We start from the raw sequence: 21,051 nt of genomic DNA on the forward strand, positions 1-21,051 counted from the left end.
GGAAGTGTGGTCAGTTAAGGGATGTTAAATGCAAAGGCTGAATTTCAGAAAGGCCATGGAAGCAGTATTGCTGAGATACTGGTAAAATTTGGCATTCTAGTGCTTGCCCAGTGCTTAAATTATTCCTTAGACATCTGCTTCCAGCCCTGTTTGGAGGCAGAGTGATTTGGGAATCTTTCCAAGACAAGACTGTTTGCTTTTCTTGGTGGTGTTCCCAACAGGTAAAAACTGACACAAGAATGCTTCTGAATGCTCCTAAGGTATTTCGTAGGCATTTTGTTAGGGTCACATGGATTTTAAGTGAGATTTTTAATTTAAGATAACCATTACCATTTCTTCATATCTCATAGTAACATTCATTCTCAAAAAATAATTTCATACAGAGAACTATGTGAGAAGAAAATTAGTTTTGATAGGGAAAGAAATGTTGCAGGAAAAATGCCTTGACACAAATAGCTGAGGGGGCAAGGCAGTGTTGTGGTGGGGGGAGGGGTGGAAAATATGGTCATTTCCAACCACCTCCTTTCATTGTGGAATTGGCATCACTTGGGAAAGTAATTTTAACCTCATGGCTACTTTAATTTCCTGTTCTGTAAATTGGTAGCTGCTTAACTTCCCAGCATAGTGAGCAGTGATTTCAGTTGTACATCAGACATCCTCTGAAGGAGTACCTAGCTGGGGAATTACAAGAGTTCCAGAAGTCTTATGCTTCTGAAAAAAAGGGGGGAAGGCCATGTTTTAAAATCCATGTAGTACTGAATATTTTCAGATCACAAGTATTCTGTACTCCCTTTTTATACCTCTGAGGAAAATTCCCCCCTAGTCTGTTCTGCTAGATTCTGCTGTTACTGTCAGACGTGAAAAGTGCACCACTGTTTCCATTTTGCTTTTTTATCTGTCAGAAAACTAGAAAATAACAAACCTCCCAGAACAAGGCTTATGAATCATTTCTGAAGTAGGTTAAATTCTTGCATTAACAGGCAGGATTTTCCTATTCCCATTTGAATGCTTGGTAGGTGGGAATGTGTTGACCAAAGTCTTCTGAAGGTAAATTTGTTCAGTAAAATAAATGAAAAAAGGTTATTATGGACTTGAGTAAAACAAAAAATACTTATGATGGGCATGCCTTCTGGACGTGTGCAAACAGCAAATTTACAAGAGAGTAAACTGTCAGATACGTATTTTTCTCACCTCGTTTCATTTTCCAAAGCCTTGTGCTATAAAGTCAAAGTTTACTTGCCAAGTGTATTTAAAGATAATTTAGTCAGTGAAATTTATAGGCCTAAATCACTATGAAGTTTCCCAAAAAATAGTAGTATAGTGTGGAAATACTGAATAGATGCATGATGCTTATGTAGTGCTATTTAAAGATACATGTAAATGCAGTTAGGTATATTTTTAAGAACCACCTGCTAAAGAGAGCAACAGTAGATGCTAATTTGAATTTTTTAGTCACACAATCAGATGTGTTGTTAGAGCTGCATCCCAAGGATGCAGATAATCCTTTCCCAGTAGCAGGAGCTTGGCAACTTCAATATAAATAAAAGCTAATACATCAAAGTCAGTACCAAATGCCTCAGTCTGCTACTAATTTGCATTTTATTTGTGAAGGTATGGCAGAAATTCTGTTCTTTGTAATACTGTTGTTCATTCAGACTTGAACTCTTTGAGCTTTGATATTTCATGTGTCTTTCAGCCTTTTTTTTCATGACCAGCTATTGTTCACTATTGGTTTCTGATAAGCAGTAGCAACAGCTTTGGCAGAGACAACAGTAGTGAAGTTCTTAAGCTTTAGGCCAAGTAGCTTCTTAGTGAAGCAACATTTTTCCAAGTCTTCTAATTAGCCTTGAACACTATAACATAATTTTTAAAGTATTGTTATAAATTAGTAGTTCACAAAAAAGTAATGGTGCCTAAACAAGAGCTAGATCACTACCTACCTGTTCGAAGTATTTCTTCTAGTTCAGTCTACTTCAATATTTTCCATGGTAACTTTTTTAAAAAAGTAACTTTGCATTTTAAGTTGATCATAGCTTTGTCCTGGATGCCTTTGTGACAGTCAATGTATTGTTCAATGCATTTAAAATACCGATTTTGTGTTGTGCTCCTTCCAGGTGCATTCTGCTGCCTCTCTTGGGAATGAAGCCCCCTCAGCAGAGCCTCTTCATGCTGGTGGATTCGGTGGATGAGGGCTGCAACGTTTCCGAGGGTGAACAGACTTCCACGAGTTTATCTGGGACAATAGCAGAGATTTTAGCCAGCCACTTCGAGTTCTTCCCTCCCTGGCTGCTCCTCCTGTGTTCTGCCCGCAAGCAGAGTAAAGCTGTTACAAAAATGTTTACAGGTGAGCGCAGAGCACAGGAATTGTTTGGGACCTGTGCCTAGGATGTTGTATTTCCCAGGCCCTGGGGATGGTGGGAAGCACTGCTGCATTCTTACTTCTAAAAAATGACAATAGCAAAAACAGTAATTCTAAAAAACACACATCCCTGTTTCCCAAGGACTATGTAAAGTTTAAATCAGCCAGACATTTTAGAGTTAAATTTTATCTTTGCAAAGCTTCCATGTTCTCTTCAATGTCTTGAGTTTTCCTCTTGCTTTGCTCATTTTAGGAGGCTTCAAACAGCATAGGTGATGTGTAAGTGCAGAAGTATTTCAGCTGCATACACCCATTCCTTACAACCTCAGAAGGTTTTCCTTTCATCTGCCATTAAAATCTCTCCCCATGTTTTCAGAAAGTGGGTAATAATCTCTGAAGGTGAAATTGGAGAGAGGAACAATGTAGATGTGGATTCTTGGACTGTGTTTTTGGCAAAGGTTGCGCAGTAAAAAAAATTTTTTACAGCTTCTTCATCCAGGCTTTATTGTGTCATGAGAACATTTCTTCACTGTAATGACATTGTTACTGGAAGTTCTCTGAAATTTAATAAAAGGCAATATCTGGACTGGATTCCAGGCCTATGTATGAAGCCTGTGTGTATTAAGGACACAATTAGGACAAAAAATGTGATTATAGAACTTAGACCCATAGGCTTGCTCGTTTCCACAGTGGCAGAAGGTCAATGGGATAATTGCATTTTGGAATGAAGTACTGTATATATCAGCGGCAGACATGAAGACTGGTATTTGGGAGTAGGTGACAACTGAAAGAAACTTTGGGGTGGCTTCACAGGGTTCCTTCAGGCATTCATGTGGGAATAGTTTTGTCAGAGTTTGGCTGATTAGATATGTTGTTATTGCCAAAAACCAGACAAGACTTTCTCACAACAGTCCTGTTCCCTTTCCATTGAATCATACAATGTTTCAGACTAGCCCTAAAAAATTGCTGTTGTCTTTTAAATATATTTCCAGATGGAATTCCTGACAGGAAAAATGAGCAGAACTAATGGATATGCCTTTAAAATAAATTTAATTCCAGTGAGTTAATTTTTCATTTCCACAGAGTATGACTTGATGAATAGCATAAAGGAAATTGGTGTGTGATACTATAATCCCATCTTCACTGTGGAAAAGGTACAGCAAAGAAAGAATTGGATACAAATTGAGAAGAAATTTTAGGGTCTATTTGGAGGCAGTTATGGTTTAGCCACTATGAAAGGAAAATGTGACATTACAGCCAATGTGATGGCTGCCCATTTAATTCACTGTTGGAGGATTTTCCTGTTACCAGCCAATGTTCAGGTTTGCAGTAGTGAGGATCTGAGAAGCATGGCTGAAGCTTCCATTAACTTCAAAAACTATACAACTTGGTGTTGTAAAACTGCAAATAATGTGGGTTTCTTTTTGGGTTCTGGCCTGCAAAGGATTGACTGACATTAACTCTTCTGCTGGGACAAACTCTTCTCCTCCTTTGTGGTATTTGAACGTTTACTTTTAGCTAAGCCAATTTTTAAAGCTATTTATATTTAGTTGGTGGGCGGGCAGAAGTGGAGATCAACAATAAGTATTTGGACCAAATAAAAATCAGTTGCACTGTAACTTGGTGAGAGAGGTTGGGATCCTTTCAGAATTAAAGAAGAAAATGTGTCCCATCTGTAGTTTTTTCTGTTAAAAAAGTTTTGGAGTATGGTATGCAATATACATTGGCCAGTATTAATGTGTTTGCAGTGAGCTTGTATCTGTTTTCACTTAAAATTTTCATTCAGTAAAAAATTCGGAATCTGTCTGACAAATAGGTTTAGCTCTCATGTCAGCAAAGAGTTCCCAATGACTGGAAGCAGGCTTGCTGCAGTGGCCTTGTCCTGATGATGCTCTTTTTTTGGGTGTGCAGTACAGATGGGAGTTGTGCAAGCAGCTCCTGAGCCAAAAATAGTGATGACATGGAAGAGAGAGTCCAGTCTTTCTCACCCACTATCATCCTGACACTGCCAGTGGTGAATAATCATCCCTAGAACTCTTTTAAGAATGAGAAAAGGAGGAGGGGTGTTTGTTCTGGTCTTCTTTGTTCTTTCACTTCTGGTGGCAACTTATTTATGAAAACTGAATAGCTGTGCCTGCATCTGCTGCAGCTTGTGCTCTGGGCCCTTCTGTATTCCCAAATTCTGTAGTAGCACAAAATGCTACAGATTTTTTCCCCTTGCTCAGATTCTCAGCTTTCATTAATTTAAAACAAACAAAAAAAAAAAAAAAAAGTGAAAAAAAAGTTTTGCCTCTTGTGGCTACAGAGACAACCTCAAAAATATGAACCAAATGTGAGACAATGCCTGGCTTAGTCTGCGGTCACCCTCCACAGTGAACAAATGCCAAATGAGTTAAAAAAGGAGAGGGACAGATAACTGTCTTCTCTTCATATGCTCTGTCACCAACTGCTACATGCTGCCTGCTTGCTTTTCCTAGTGGCTTTTCCCCTAAATTTAACAATTCTGTCTTGCACCCGTAGTTATCCACGTTGTCTCCCACATCATCGTTTATTATCATTTGGCTCCAAGTGTGGGCACTCAAGCAGCTACATCAACACAGCCTTTCCAACATGAAAGTGGCACAGAACATAAAATGTATTTTTTTTTTATTTTTAGCTAATGAGCTAATTCTAATGCTTCTTCTAAAGTGAGACTAAATCTTGGAAGCATAGGAGTCGTGCTTACAAAACTAATTTCCTGGTTTGAAAATCCCTCATATTAGTTGGAAAACTTGAGGCATTTTCAAATCAGGCAATTTTACATAGATAAGTTGGAGTGAACAGCAGATAATTTCTCATTAACAGCATAAAGGTAATTAGGCAAAAGTGCATATGTACAAATGGTTTTAAAAGGCTTCTTTTTAATAGGCATTTACCTAATTTCTTCATTTTTTGCTAGACACGTAAATCAAGTATCTGTGTCATGGGGCTTGATTATACCCCTCAGTTAAACACTGGCATTCTTGTGAAGAGTCCCTTCTCATGCATGTGGGATGGCTGTACAACCTGTGCAGATGTCACATCTTTGGGAGTCATAGTTCTCATGAAGTTAATGGCAAATACCAGAAAGATACTGGAAAATTCAATAAAAAACCAAAAACGGAGATGAAAGGGTTCTGTTTAGCCTCAGGGTCAGTTTAAGTTCCATTCACCCACATGTTCACAGGTAGAAACCGACAAAGTCATCCATTTTTCACTCATCCTTTTATTTGTCATTCAGTTCTAGACAGACAGTAACTTTTAGGAGTTGGTATTTATCCAAATTTGAAATAAGCAAAAATGTGAAAATCTTAGAGAAATATGGTAAAAAAATCACAATGCAGCTTCTCTGAGAAACCTCATGTTTTGGTGATTAGAGCTACTCATGTAGTTCTATTACTGAATCCCCAAGCCAATTCAGTTGCCAGATTTAGAGCTGAACCTTTCTGCCATTCCAGAAAATAAATGGCATGAGACTACTTCAGGAGAGATTGCTTCCAAAATAAAAAAATTTAAGTTGTCCTCTAATTTTTCATTGTAGGTTGGAATTTATTTGGGTGATTTAATGTTTCTTTGAAGTCTTCATAGGAGTTGGATTCTTACTCTAAAAGATAAACTATATTTTTATGTGGTTGTAAAACTTACTTTTATAATATTGAAGCTTTGAAAAAGTTTATTTCTTGTTTAGGTTTGGGGTTTTGAAAGAAACATTATTTAGAATGCTTGGGAAATACGTAGGGAGCTTTTAATTACTGTGTCCTTTCTTTTCATTACCACTCTGAAAGCATTGTACTAGGGTATTTCATATTTCCTTGTAAAAAGTTGTGTGAACTTGGAATTTAATTGCCTTGTAATTAAAGAGGGAAGACTAAATTGTTTCAAATGGACTATTACCTGTAGATCTAATTAAATAAACTTCTGTGCAGTGACACGGACCAGTGAGAGCAGCAGATTTCAGCCTCAGAGTCTTGTAGCACCTGCAGAAGAGGCAGAGAAATTTGTAATGCACAATATACTGCAAATGCACTAACAGCTAGGTGTGCTGCCTGAGTCTCCAGGTGCCCTTTACTCTGCTGGATAAGTTATTCTTTTTGAGCAGGTGTGCATAAATGGCCACAGAAGTACCTAATTCAATACATGTTTAGATCAGCAGCATAAGTGTTAATGCCAAATTACTGCCATGTTTGTAATAATTTGGATTACTCTAAAGCTAACAATTCAGTTAAATACATTAAAATGCATTTGAAACTTCTGTTATGTGCTTATGTAAATCCATTTAAATATATGAAAGTGGAAGGATATTTTTAAGTATTGAAACTTGCTAGTTAATAGCTTTTTGACTATTAAAGTATGAAAAGGTTGACATGCTATAAAAGTATTTATAACCAAGATCCTTTTTTTTCCCTTTTGAATGACCCTAGATCTTGCCAATGAATACATTTGGAACAGATTTGTTTACAGAACTGCCAGAAATGTAATAAATTAGAACAATCCATATTGGAGTTCCCATTGGGTTGAAACTGATGTGTTGTATGAAAAATTTTAACAATGCAAGAAGCAGGGTCATGGGACTGCAAGTTCTGTCTACTGTAACTTCTGTTTTGCTGAGCTTAAGTAGTTCATGGGAATGAATCAGAAACAAAATGAGCTTTCTCTTAATATTTTGGTGCTTCTTGTCCATGAAAGTGACTTATTGTTTGGGGCAGGGTTGAAAAGCAAGTTTGCAAGCACTTTGTGTGGAAATGTAAAATGTCTTGATTTAGGCAGATATTTGGGGGCAAAATACATAGTTTTGTTTTCCTTCTTCAAGCTAGCAACAAAAAAATTCAGACTTTAAAAAATTCAGTTCTATCTATAAGGCTTCTTTTGAATTATTTGCCTATTATAGTATGGCCTGATGTAGTGGTTAAAATTAACATCCTGTTTTATGTCCAAAAGTCTGCTACAATGGCAATTTGTTAATCCCAGGCCTTAAAAGGGCATTTCATCCCTGGGATGTGTGAAGGTCTGTATGAGTGTAGTGTGCTTCTTGCTATCCAAGCTTACTTTCAGATACAATACATAGGATCTCATTAACAAAGAATGTATGGTAATACTGCAGAAAAGAAAAAAAGAAAAGGGAAAAAAAACAATTTTTTGCTTCCATGAACATGTTGCCAATCAAATAGTTTAAAACTGCTCTGAAGCCTTATGAAATTTATTTACTTGTCTGAAGTGCTTAGATATTTGGTGTATCTGAGCTAAGAATAGATAATTTTTAGCTCTAGTATGGAACGAAGTAATCAGAGCATCTTAGAATGTTTTGTGTTGGAAGAGACCTTAAAGACCATCTCGTTCCAACCCCCTGCCATGGGCAAGGACACCTTCCACTGTCCTGGGTTATTCAAAGCCCCAACCTGGCCTTGAACACTTCCAGGAAAGGAGCATCCACAACTTCTCAGGGCACTGATACAACATTTAAAGGGGAAAAATGTGCCAAACACACAAACCCTTCCTTTTTTACTTTTTTTTTTGGAGGGCTTAGGGGTTTTTTTGTTCACTTTCCCACCCATTTTGGGAAGCAAAATGAAAATTGTTTTTCAAAGAACATTTGCAAGACAAGCAAGAGTCTTGTTTTTGAAGCAGAGATACAGAGACTGAGACAGAGGCGCTTAAACTATTATCACTGCAAGTTTTCCTGGGAAGGCTGGGAGTCAAGGGAGGTGAATTGTAATCATTAGTCAGGCAACACTGAGCATCAGCTGAAATCTCAGGATTGCTGTTGTGCCAGTCCATCGAGGGTTTTCTCATTGCAGGGAAATGAAATCTGCTACTGAAAAAACATTTAAGCGATGTAAAAATAAAAATAGCTTACATTTGCAGGTATATATTGGAAGGCAGGATGTGGGCATGGGATTAATGTGAGAGGTTAGGGAGCAGGGTCACTTAGGTCTAAAGACACAGACAATGATTTTGCAGAGCTCCCTGCCTGTTCTTGTTCAGCCAAGAGACAGGGACAGATCTGTGCGAGGCGAAGCAGGGCAGTTCAAAAGAAGGTGAGTGAGCGGGGTGGTTGTGTTTGCTCCAGATTGAGCAAAACAGAGCTGTTCCCTCGGCACAAATGAGCCTGGCAAAGGGACACCTATCCCTAATTACAGCTCCTTGTATGCATGTGACTGTGGGTCCATGCACCAAGCAATGCCTTGGCTTTGGTGTTATTTTTTCACTTCTGTATCTTCTGAAGGATCCTGACCTAGAAACAGATTTCACTTCAAGTGGGAGCTTTGGGATCTGCAGAATCACAGGGCACTGTCTGCTCTTACTCAGCAAAGTTTTTTATTTGGGTTATGTGCAAGAATTGAGGGCTTCACAAAGTTACATATAGAATATTTTAACAAAATACATAGTAAACCAATGAATTATGCTATCCTACAGGTCAGGTTAAGACATTACTTGAATTTCTGGCACATTATGGTGGATAAAGCTGTTTCTGTGTTTCCTTTTAGAGCCAAAAAAAAAAATTATTTTCTTGCTCCTGGCCTTCTCATTCAAAAGTCTTCAAGTAGTCAGTCTTACTTGTGTAGTTTTATCCTCTGAACTGACTATGAAAAGTGTCCTCTCCAGTGATTTCATTTCATGGAGAAGCATGATTTTTTTTTTTTAGGTATTCTATTGGTTCAGTCCTGTTTGTAGTGCTTCCATAATTACTAAAGGAAGCAGAAATATTTTAGTAACACTTACATAGCTTACCTCTCTGTTCTCATCTGTGATGTTTGTACAGTGCTCATGTAGACTAAACAATTAACAGAGTGACCTTAATGGGACATTCAGAACCTCTGCTGAAGCCACTGGGGAGCAAAAACCACAGCTCTGTTACCAGCCTGAATTTGCTGTCAAAACAACCTCAGAGACTGAGCAGTTTGATCAGTGTTTAAATACAATAAAAACATAAATATAGAACCAACAACCATCAGAGGCTCACTTAATTTTTTTTTTCCATGGAGATGGGGCCGGAATTGAATTGAATTGAACACATTGATCTATGGTTGCTTTTCCTTTGGTATAATTTAGATATTAGTAACTTAGCTTTGGTTTGAAGAGCAGCTGGTGTCTGACTAGCTGAGCTGGCTGTAAGGAAGGGATCACAAGCTGTCCCTGGAAAAGTGAGGTGCAGTTCTGACCTGAAACGCAGTCACTGAAGGTGCTGCCTCCATGACCTCTGTGGTTTTCCCGTAACTTCCGCAAGAGCAGCATTCAAACAACACGATGTGTCATTAATCAGAGAGGGTAGGTCCTCATCGAGTGCTTACCTTGGCCCTACCAAAGCAAATGTTTGAAATGGCAGAGGCAGCCGTATATCCACATTGGTTCAGCCCCATTCCTGAGAGTCTTACGGCCGCTAAGGCAGCGCAGGGAACTTCCTTGCACGTGCTGCTGGGAACAGTGTCCCTTTCCTTGAGTGGGGAGGGGACAGACACGGTCTGTGTGTATGAAATAATGTCCCTTTTTCCTTTAAAGAGTAAACAGGCTGGAAAAACAAAGAGATATGACTACAGGAGAACCTATGTCTTTATACGATGAGTCACCTACCCGAGAACCAGGGTGTTTATCTAGAACTCAGTCCTCTCTTGCAAAAAATAGGTAATTTTCAGTGTGCAGAGGTCTGAAGATGTTTTAAACTATTTTTGAGTGTCTCTCCTGTATCATAAAAGCTTCTCAAAGAAGCTGTGGTGGTGAAGTTAGTGATTTATATACATTTAATCATGCATATGCAGCAGGTGTGAATACCCTCTTCTGTAATTAAACATAATAATTGTCTCAATCTAAATAGCTGAAAATTACTTAGAATTCCATTGTTAACCACATTGGAGAAGGGATTATTCCTTCAATAATATAATAATACTTAATAATCTTATTTCAGTTGCAATTTTGATGGTTTTGCTTAGGTGTTTAGTGTTGTCCAAGGCAGACACAGAATGCCTAATTCAGAGTGATTTTCAATATTTTTTTTGTTAATAGCACCTGTTTTTTCTTATATTAGATTATGGTAACAGTGCATCTAATTATCAAAGTTTTCTGCTATTATAATTAATTTATATTCCCTGTGTTTACTGGGGAAAATATTTTATTGTGGGTGTTCCCCACCCAAAAATGTCTTGGCTTTTATTTACTCTTCTTTCAACATTGAGTTAAGCAGAGCTGTATCAGAAATAATTACAGCTTTCTCTCCTCTCAACAGGTTTTCGAAAAATAAGTCTGGATGACCTCCGAAAGGCTTACATTGTGAAAGATGTGCAGCAATATATTCTGCATCGTTTGGACCAGGAAGAAGCCCTGAGACAGCACCTCACAAAAGAAACGGCAGAAATGTTGAATCAGCTTCACATCAAAAGCAGCGGTTGCTTTTTGTATCTGGAACGTGTCCTAGATGGAGTTGTGGAGAATTTTATCATGTTACGGGAGATCCGTGATATTCCAGGAACATTAAATGGCCTCTACCTTTGGCTCTGTCAGAGACTTTTTGTGAGAAAACAGTTTGCAAAGGTCCAGCCCATCCTTAATGTAATTCTTGCAGCCTGCAGGCCCTTGACCACCACGGAATTGTATCATGCCGTGTGGACCAAAAACATGACGCTGACGATGGAAGACTTTCAACGCAAATTGGATGTCCTGTCCAAAGTCCTTATCGATGGCCTTGGAAATACAAAAATCTTGTTTCATTACAGTTTTGCGGAGTGGTTGCTGGATGTAAAGCACTGTACACAGAAATACTTGTGTAATGCTGCAGAGGGACACAGAATGCTGGCGATGAGTTACACCTGCCGGGCTAAGGATTTAACGCCATTAGAAGCTCAAGAGTTTGCATTGCATCTCATTAATTCTAATTTACAGTTGGAGACTTCAGAGCTGGCTTTGTGGATGATATGGAATGGCACACCTGTCAAAGACTCCTTGTCAACCTTAATTCCTAAAGAGCAAGAGGTGCTACAGCTTCTGGTAAAGGCTGGTGCTCACGTCAACAGCGAAGATGACCGCACGTCTTGCATTGTCCGGCAGGCTCTGGAGAGGGAAGACTCCATCCGCACCTTGTTGGACAACGGGGCATCTGTAAACCAGTGCGATTCCAACGGGAGAACGTTGCTGGCCAACGCAGCGTACAGCGGCAATCTCGACGTGGTCAACCTGCTGGTGTCAAGGGGAGCGGATCTGGAGATTGAAGACACCCACGGGCAAACAGCGCTGACCTTGGCTTCTCGGCAGGGGCACACCAAGGTGGTCAACTGCCTCATCGGGTGTGGGGCCAACGTCAACCACACGGACCACGACGGCTGGACGGCGCTGCGCTCGGCAGCGTGGGGAGGGCACACGGAGGTGGTATCCGCACTCCTGTACGCCGGGGTCAAAGTGGACTGTGCCGATGCTGACAGCCGGACGGCGCTGAGAGCAGCAGCGTGGGGAGGGCACGAAGATATTGTGCTGAATCTTCTCCAGCACGGGGCTGAAGTTAATAAAGCTGATAACGAGGGCAGGACGGCTCTGATCGCAGCTGCGTACATGGGGCACAAAGAGATTGTGGAGCACCTGCTGGACCACGGTGCGGAGGTGAACCACGAGGACGTGGACGGGAGGACGGCACTGTCTGTGGCTGCGCTCTGCGTGCCGGCCAGTAAGGGACACGCCTCGGTGGTTAGCCTCCTCATCGACCGTGGTGCTGAAGTCGACCACTGTGACAAGGATGGCATGACTCCACTGCTGGTGGCTGCCTATGAAGGACACGTGGATGTGGTTGATCTGCTCCTGGAAGGAGGAGCTGATGTTGATCACACAGACAACAACGGCAGGACACCACTTCTGGCAGCAGCTTCCATGGGCCACGCCTCTGTGGTGAATACGCTCTTGTTTTGGGGTGCAGCTGTTGACAGCATTGACAGTGAAGGTAGAACAGTCCTGAGCATAGCATCTGCGCAGGGCAATGTTGAAGTAGTACGTACTCTGCTGGACAGGGGGCTAGATGAAAATCACAGAGACGATGCAGGCTGGACACCTTTGCACATGGCAGCTTTTGAAGGTCACAGGTTGATCTGTGAAGCTCTTATAGAACAAGGTGCTAGAACAAATGAAATTGATAATGATGGACGGATACCTTTCATATTAGCCGCACAGGAAGGTCACTATGATTGTGTGCAGATGTTACTGGAAAATAAATCCAACATTGATCAGAGAGGCTACGATGGGAGAAATGCTCTCCGAGTTGCTGCCTTAGAAGGTCACAGAGATATAGTTGAGCTACTGCTCAGCCACGGAGCAGATGTGAACTACAAAGATGCTGATGGCCGGCCAACGCTTTATATCCTAGCATTAGAAAACCAGCTTACAATGGCTGAGTATTTTTTAGAAAATGGTGCAAACGTCGAAGCAAGCGATGCTGAAGGAAGAACAGCACTCCATGTTTCCTGCTGGCAGGGCCATTTGGAGATGGTGCAGGTGCTGATAACGTACCATGCTGATGTGAACGCTGCAGATAACGAGAAGAGATCTGCTTTGCAGTCTGCTGCATGGCAAGGCCACGTGAAGGTCGTGCAGCTTCTCATCGAGCATGGTGCTCTGGTTGACCATACTTGTAATCAAGGTGCTACTGGACTCTGCATTGCGGCCCAAGAGGGGCACATTGACGTTGTCCAGATATTACTGGAGCATGGTGCTGATCCCAATCACGCTGACCAATTTGGGCGCACTGCTATGCGGGTTGCAGCCAAAAATGGACACTCCCAGATTATCAAATTACTGGAAAAATATGGTGCATCAACTCTGAATGGTTGCACTCCATCTCCAGTCCACACAATGGAGCAGAAGCCCTTACAGTCAGTCTCCTCTAAAATGCAGTCCTTAACCATGAAGTCCAATAGTTCAGGGAGTACAGGAGGAGACATGCAGCCTGGAATGCGGGGATTATCCAATGGGCCTGCACACGCCTTCAGTTCTCCTTCGGAGTCTCCCGATTCTACGGTTGACCGTCAAAAGTCGTCTTTATCAAATAATTCCCTGAAAAGCTCCAAAAATTCTTCTCTCCGCACCACGTCCTCGACAGCCACTGCTCAGACGGTGCCTATTGATAGTTTCCACAGCCTGTCGTTCACGGAGCAAATCCAGCAGCATTCCCTGCCACGCAGCAGAAGCAGGCAGTCCATTGTCTCCCCTTCTTCCACAACTCATTCCCTAAGTCAAAATCATAATTCACCCAGTAGCGAGTTTGAATGGAGCCAAGTGAAACCTAGTTTGAAATCAACTAAAGCTAATAAAGGGGGCAAAACAGACAACTCCAGCAAGTCTGGGTCAGCTGGAAAGAAAATAAAGCAGAGTGGTTCCTCCCAACCCAAAGTGCTAGAGTATGAAATGACTCAGTTTGATAAACGAGTACCTATTACCAAATCTGGCACAAGCATGCCACTGAAATCAATGCCGTCAGAGCCACAGTGCAAGATTTTGGTCCCTCCAGCTCAGCAAGAAGTTGGCCGATCTCAGCAGCAGTTCCTGATTCACCAACAGAGTGGGGAGCAGAAGAAGAGAAATGGCATTATGACAAATCCAAATTACCATCTTCAGAGCAATCAGGTTTTTCTCGGCAGGGTTTCTGTCCCACGAACAGTGCAGGACAGAGGGCATCAGGATGTGTTGGAAGGCTATCCCTCCGCAGAGACAGAACTCAGCCTTAAGCAAGCCTTAAAACTTCAGATTGAAGGTAGCGACCCAAGCTTCAACTACAAGAAGGAAACACCATTATAAAAGGTAACTTACCCAGTCACAAAGCAACCAAATGCCCACATTTCATTTAAAATGTGTTAAAATGACATTTTGTTATCATTTACCATCATAATTGCTTATGTGATGGATGTTAAGATTTTAACCTGTCAAGTATTTCCTTTGCTGTCATTTAAAAGCACCAGCCATAGAGGAATCGGATCACTGTCATGTTGTCTGTTGAATTCAGTTGCTCAAATTGTGCCCCTCTGTCTTTGATAAGTGAGTTTCAGGTAGTATTGATTTGGAATTTGATTTTCAAATGCAAGGACAGATGAGAATTTCAGTTCATGATGTTTTCAGATACCGTCTTTATTTCATAATTTATGAAAATGCTCCTCAGAAAGTTTCTGAAGGTTTTTATAAGTTACAGGCAACCACTTCTCTGAATGTGGATTTCAAGGGTGAACCATAAGTATAAAATACTATTCTAAAGCTTTGATTTTATATTTCTGTTACTGTAAAGGTAGTCCTCCTATAGAAGAGGTGCTTTTCTCAGTGCAAGATTATAATTTATGTTATGGTACCAATTTTCTGACCATTCTGTTGTTCTTAGTCAGTGGAGGTCATTTAGATATCTCACCTCCTCTCCAATACTGAATTTTAAGCTGAAAAAGTAATTATCAGTCTCTTTTTTCAGACATGAAATGTCAGTGAGTCAGCTAAAATAGTTCTGTTTTTCTCCCTCTTCCTGTTGAGGTGTATATGTTTTAGGGTATTTGGAATGTGTTAATATGTTTTCTATTGGAATTTCAGAGAAGCAGCATCTTTATGAAATGTGTGCCCACCTCTTATTGCTTGCTCACTTACTTTTGAAAACATTTTTTTGTCTGTGAATGCAGCATTTTGGACAGCTCAGGTTGCTGCTCCTTAAAACAAGAATGTTCTTGCCAGTTCTGACTCAGTTCTGCTGCAGATCATCAAAGACAGTGTGCTTCTAGGACAGTTGAAGGGGGTGCAGAATCCACACATGGAAGGTTTTCAGCTGTCAAAAACATATAAACAGGCGTTTTCCCAAAATGTTCTGGAAAATGACTTTAATGGAATATATCTGTAGATGTAGCTGAGGTCCCTGGAGAATTGCAGAGAATGTTGTGCAGGATCCTGTTGGGTTGGCATTTTGCTTCAATTAAAATGTTTGAAACAATACAGTGTTTCAGAAACATCTACACTAGATGTTTATAAAATTCGTAAAATGCAAATTTTACCAAACGGTCAGATGAGCTGTGGGGCAGGACAGCAGGAACAGGCATAGAGGGGAATCATCAGCTGGGAGAGAAAAGTCCCTAAATCTTCATAAAAGTTACAAGGACTTCAGATTCCCACAGTAGTACATCATGCCCAAACAGGATTAGAATTTATTTGTTATTTTTTCCTGCTTCTGTAAAACTTTGAAACATGTAATTAAGGATTGTATTTCCTAACTCTGACGTGCCTGCACCTGATGTTCATCGCTTGCTTTCATGTTGTACTTTATTGTAAATCCATTGCATGGTTCTGACATAGAATGTGTTCATCTGACCTGACCTGTCATCAAAAGCCTGGTTTTGGTGAATTTTTCCATCTTCCTTGATTTTAAAATATAAACAGCATATAAAGAAATCTGAACATTCCACATATCATACTAAAATTTGGCTGTGCTTTGTCTGGAACAAATGGTGTGTTACTGAAAATTTAGAGTTTCTCTTAATGAAGTTCTTGGTTTTACAAATGGCTAAAAAACGAGGTGTGGATAACCAAATGGTTCCTTTTGCTTTTCTCTTAACAATTCCCAGAGCATCACTTTAAAGATGGGAGTTTAGAACAATTCTGTGTGGATTATGAATTGCTTGGCACAGGCTGTAATTTACCTCCTCTTTTGCCAAATCTCAAGCAGAAAAAAGGGTAATTTCCCTGACCGGTGAGTAAATGAGTCACCTGTGGGAATCACATCAGAAATACTCCACAGGAGCACCACAAGAATGGCTTTCCTTCTCTGGCTGCTGCTTCCCACCAGGAAGCTCTCCTGTTATGGGGACCTTGTAGGTGCTTGGGATGGCAGAGAGCACGGGGAATCAATCACAGGACTGGGGTTAGGCAGGAAACACTTTTCCTCATCAGGTTTTTGTTGTGTGCTTTTGACTTTAATTAGGGATGATACAGCTCTGTTTCTGACTATGCTGTTTGTGTTACAGATTATTTCAAAGCTTAATGTTTTTATTTTATACTTCCAGGCCACTTCCATGATGCTGTGAACAGAAGCGCTTCTGCTCCCGATGATTTATCATCTGGCTGGGATGAAAGCAAACAATGCTTGTTTCGTCCACCTAGAAATTCAAGAATGTGATTCCTACAGTTCAGTTACCTTAATTACTGTAACGTGCCTACATTTTCAGGCTGCCTTCTCAGTATAACCCTCTGTGCTTCGAAATTTTATTTTGTGTACTTTGTATTTAATACACAGAATGAGCACTTTTTTTAATTGCAGAAAGATATATGCTGTATTTCCCTGACCACAGCTGAAAATGGTAAGAACCAGGAATTCTGATTTCCTATTCCAGATCGCTTGGTAGAGGTGCATGTGCCACAGTGAACTGTGTTATGGAAAAGGCAGTGCTTTTTGTATTTATTTTTCTGTGGCTAAGGAAAATAAGCAACAAGTTTGTCACATTTGCATTATTGTCATGTATTGTCAGTTCCCCGTGTACTTCAAAAGGTTCCCTCCAGAATTACAAGTCTTTTAACAGTATTTTATAAATACTGTACTTTTGTGTTCTGTGTAATTGCTGTTCAGTGATGGCAAAGAAGTCGGACTGCAACCACCTGCAGTGTCTTTGGGATTTTTAAGAGGCAAAAATCCACTCTCTGGTACTACAGCACCAAATCTGGATGGCAGACTGGGACCACTGAAAGCAATAGGCAAATTTTGGACACTTGGTCTGCAATAGGCTCTGTTATTGCTATGGTGATGAGGTAACTAATATGGGTATGTCTGAGGTGCTAAGAGGTCTGATCCTGCTTTCTTGTATATCTCTATACATTAGAATCAGCTCTTTCTCTTTTCCATGGTAAAGGACTATTTTTGGGAATGTCACTAAAGCAAACCATGGAAAATACAGACCCTTTGTGAGCGAGGCTGAGAGAATACACAGCGAGAGTGCAGTAGAAAAGCACAGTGACAGCGTTGCCTGGGGAGAACAGAGATGGCTGAGTTGGCCCTGTCCTGAGACATTAACTCCTTAAAGCACAAACTGGTATGAATGTGGTTACTGCTTCACGGGGATTAGGTAGAGGCAGCGTGTCTCTGTACCTGGAGCACGGTGAATCAGCAGTTGGGAGAGCCCATCCATGGATAATGGAAAGCTGGTTTCCCACTCTTACAAGTATTTTACTTGTGTGAAAGAGAGCAAAGTCAAGGTCATTGTCGTGAAAGTGAGCAGTGTGAGTTTTCCCTTCGAATGTGCACATCTTACTTGCACAGTTCTGCAAGTGATAAAATGAAACAAGTGGGTTCTTTTTTCCTACAAATGCAAGCTGTATTCTACTATTCCCCATTACACAGCCTTGCTCTTTAGAAAATAAGCCTATTTTTGTAGGCAAGTGTTTCTTCTAAAGGCTTGGGTTTCATCTTTTTCATACTCTAATTCTGATCATTCCAGAAATAAGATGATAGAGAGCTGAGGTTATTTTTCATAGATGATTAATTAGATCCTTAAACTTTGATGAATGGCCTCTGGACGTAGATGTAGTGCATATTCTGAGGCACTGAAGGGCTCCATGTCTGGTTATTATGATCAACTGTCATCAGAATACTTTTTTTCTTTTAAATCTTGCACCTCCGTTTTTACTTGCTTTTTCCTAAATGTAAAGAAAAAGAATTTTTTATAGTCAGGCATTCAGCATATAGTAAAATTAGGTGTTAGAAGCTGACACACGGCAATATGGATTACTCTGAATGTTTCATGTATTGAATTTCTTGTCCCCGTGGGACAATTATAAAATAAACATAACAGGAGTCTGGCAGAATGGCCTTAAGAGGGTTAGTGGTTTAGAAAAGAGAAAGTACCAAAATGTTCTCAGCAAACTTGTTCCAAACGTCAAATGTAGTACATTTGCAATGCTGTGCAAGAATACGACTTTCCTTAGTGATTAGATGTATGTTTTGTTCTGTGGAAAGGGATCACTGAATGCCAACATTTTTTCTACTGACCTTGACTGTCATTGGGATTATATTTATTTAATTTTATTGTGTTGTTATGAGTTGCACCTTGTGGACAGAGGACATAAAAATATGGCCAATTTCACAAGGGGCCACAACTTACAGATAGTCTGGTGGATTTTGTGTGAATAGTATTACATTTGAAACAGTCACTGGGGAAACCCTCTCTCCAAATCAGCAGAAAGTAGACCTGTCAAAAATGTTTTCAGAATGACAATTCTGCCACATTTTGAATATCCCTTTGGAATGGGGCATGAATTGCTTTAAATAATCTATTTTCTCTGATGGTCTGTGTAATTCAACATTGCTGTTGCGTGTAATTTTTAGCATCACCATTTGTGAGGGGTTTGTGTGCCAAGCAAAGTTGCTGTTCCCCCATTGCTCCCTTTGCTCTGCCCTTTCCCATTTGTAAATGGAGTGGAGGTGAGCAGAGAGGTGCAACTGTGACTCAGCACAGCTCCTTCTGCCAGGGCAGCAGTTCTCACCACCCAAAAAACCTGAATAAAACAGGAATCCTGTTTCTCTTCATCCCATTTTGCTGGTCCTTCCAAGGTCATCTCCACAAAACATCCAAAATTCTTGATGGGAGAGCTGGGGAAAAAGGCTGTTTTGTGGACATGGATATCAATAATGTGTGCATGTGGAAAAACTAATCTGGAGAGAAATGCATTAAGAGATACCAAGGCACAATTGATGCATTTTTGTCTTCTCTGTGATCAGTATTGAAAACATTACCATTTCTTTAAAACTAAAAAGGTGTTTTCCCTCCTCAGTTACTCTGCTATGCAAATGTCTGTTATGCTTAATATTCCCCATCTGAATTCCTCAGTTAACTTGGTTTGCAGATAGACTGTTTTTTCCTGGAGTGGGTTGTAAATAGCCTTTAATGTACATTGAATGAATTTCACATTGTAAAATTTTTATTTTATTCCTTGTATTATATTAAGCAAAAATCCCTGTGTATATTAAAGTGCATAATAAATATATTTGCTTTTCAGCAGACATCTAACTGTTTTAATTTTTCTACCTCATTTCCTGGGACATTTCAGGAAAAGGTTATTAAACTTGATTAACTTTCATGTAGTGCTAAATGAAGCGTGATGTGTGTGTCCAGTAAGCAGCCGAGGCTAGGAAACCTCAGACCCTGACATTAATTCCTGTGGCTTTGAGCATATGCAGGTTTGCTGCATGTCCTTCTGTTTAAAGTGACCATTATATACTGTAAATACCACAAGGGCCAATAAATTAACTGTTTCAGTTGCTATGAGTTCTTAACAAGTTCAAAGGGGTTTTGTTAATTATTGTCTCTATGAGTGTTTCTCTGTAGTATTTTCAGCTTAAGGAAAAGCTCTCTTACTTTGAGTGGCTACTCATTTTTCTTGAATGTGTTATTAGAAAAGGTAGGAGAGAAGTTTTCTGGTCCTTGCAATAATACCCTTTGGCTCTGCAATCTTGTCTCAGTTCTTCAGATCGTAGAGCCACCATGATTTCTCTGCAGAGGGTTTTTGAGTGTGCAGGAGAAGTTTGGCTGTGCCTTCTGCAAATGATGCTTTAGGTTTACCCCCCAGGTATTCTGGTTCACACAGATCCCAGCAGCGGGTACACATGGCTCGACTGATTCCTAAGATTAGGTGAATGGCAAAATTGTCATTATCTGCTGACTTGTTTTCTGTGAATTTCTGTTATTGACCCTCTTTTGTTAAGTTTGCAGTCTGAAATAACAAAGTATGAGATGCGTTAATTCAGTGGCTATTTTTCATTGAAGCAAAGAATTTTCACTGAATTAATCTCTGAATAAGTTTTTTTATGTCCCAGAGGCAGATATTTTCTTCAGATAAGCACTGTAATAATATTTCAATAAAACTATTCAACACCTGTTTTAAATCTCTTATTCTATGGAATGTACACAATCACATTAAATAATGCTTCACCTCTTCTGTGAGATCCCTGCTACAATTTGGCCTGTGTATTACATGTATTTTCCAAAAGAAAACTGAGATTGGTTGGCACAGCAAACTAACGCCTTTCAGTTGGAGGCCCTTGGAGAGACAGCACTGAGAGTTTGGCCTTGATCTAAATCCTAATCATCTTGTGACAGTGTCACAGAAACAGGGTATGAGACTGGGAAATCTAGTTGGCAAATCATTTTAATAAAGAAGTCTTCAAATGTGTATGTAGGTAATATAAACAGATCAGCCTTTAGAATTTAAATGTAATTTGCAGGTTGCGGGGACAGAATAAGGCATTGGGGTCTGGTTGTTGGTTTTGGTTTTTTATTTTCTCCAATAACTTTTTTAAAGTAACAACTTGTAAGCCTGCATCTCCTAGGGAAAAAGTTATTTTGAAATACTAAGATAAGTAATAAAATTCTCTCTTCTTAGAGTTAAGGCTGTGAGCAGAGCTATTGTGTATTTGTTATATCTTGGTGAACATTAGGCAATCTCATAGACTTTTAAAACTCAAAACTTTATCCATAAATGACACAGTGGACCTTTATTATGATTTATTCTGCCATTTTCCATTATGCTGGCTATCTAATTCACATTGTGTTTTACCCAAGAACAAAACATTCCAGTCTTGCTCCAGCTTTAATAATAGTGTGATAGTTCTGTTGCTGTTTTTTCATACTGCTCTCACAAAAGGTGTTACTATTTGCCAGTAAATCCCAAAGCACTTCACAGAAAATACAGGAGAAATA

General features: G+C 40.0%; 1 protein-coding gene across 2 annotated transcripts in view; it reads left to right on the plus strand.

Moving 5' to 3' along the window:
• ANKRD50 (ankyrin repeat domain containing 50) overlaps nt 1-19,355 on the plus strand; it is a 39,740-nt gene extending 20,385 nt beyond the window's left edge. For both annotated transcript variants that reach the window (XM_068187924.1, XM_068187925.1), the window contains exons 3-5: nt 2,115-2,344; nt 10,596-14,143; nt 16,369-19,355. In XM_068187924.1, coding sequence (XP_068044025.1) covers nt 2,115-2,344; nt 10,596-14,140 — 3,775 coding nt within the window. In that variant the 3' untranslated portion in view covers nt 14,141-14,143; nt 16,369-19,355. The remainder of the gene's footprint in view (nt 1-2,114; nt 2,345-10,595; nt 14,144-16,368) is intronic.
• The last annotated feature ends 1,696 nt before the right edge of the window (nt 19,356-21,051 follow it).

This window comes from Anomalospiza imberbis, chromosome 4 (genome assembly GCF_031753505.1).
Source record: "Anomalospiza imberbis isolate Cuckoo-Finch-1a 21T00152 chromosome 4, ASM3175350v1, whole genome shotgun sequence".
Lineage (NCBI taxonomy): Eukaryota > Metazoa > Chordata > Aves > Passeriformes > Viduidae > Anomalospiza > Anomalospiza imberbis.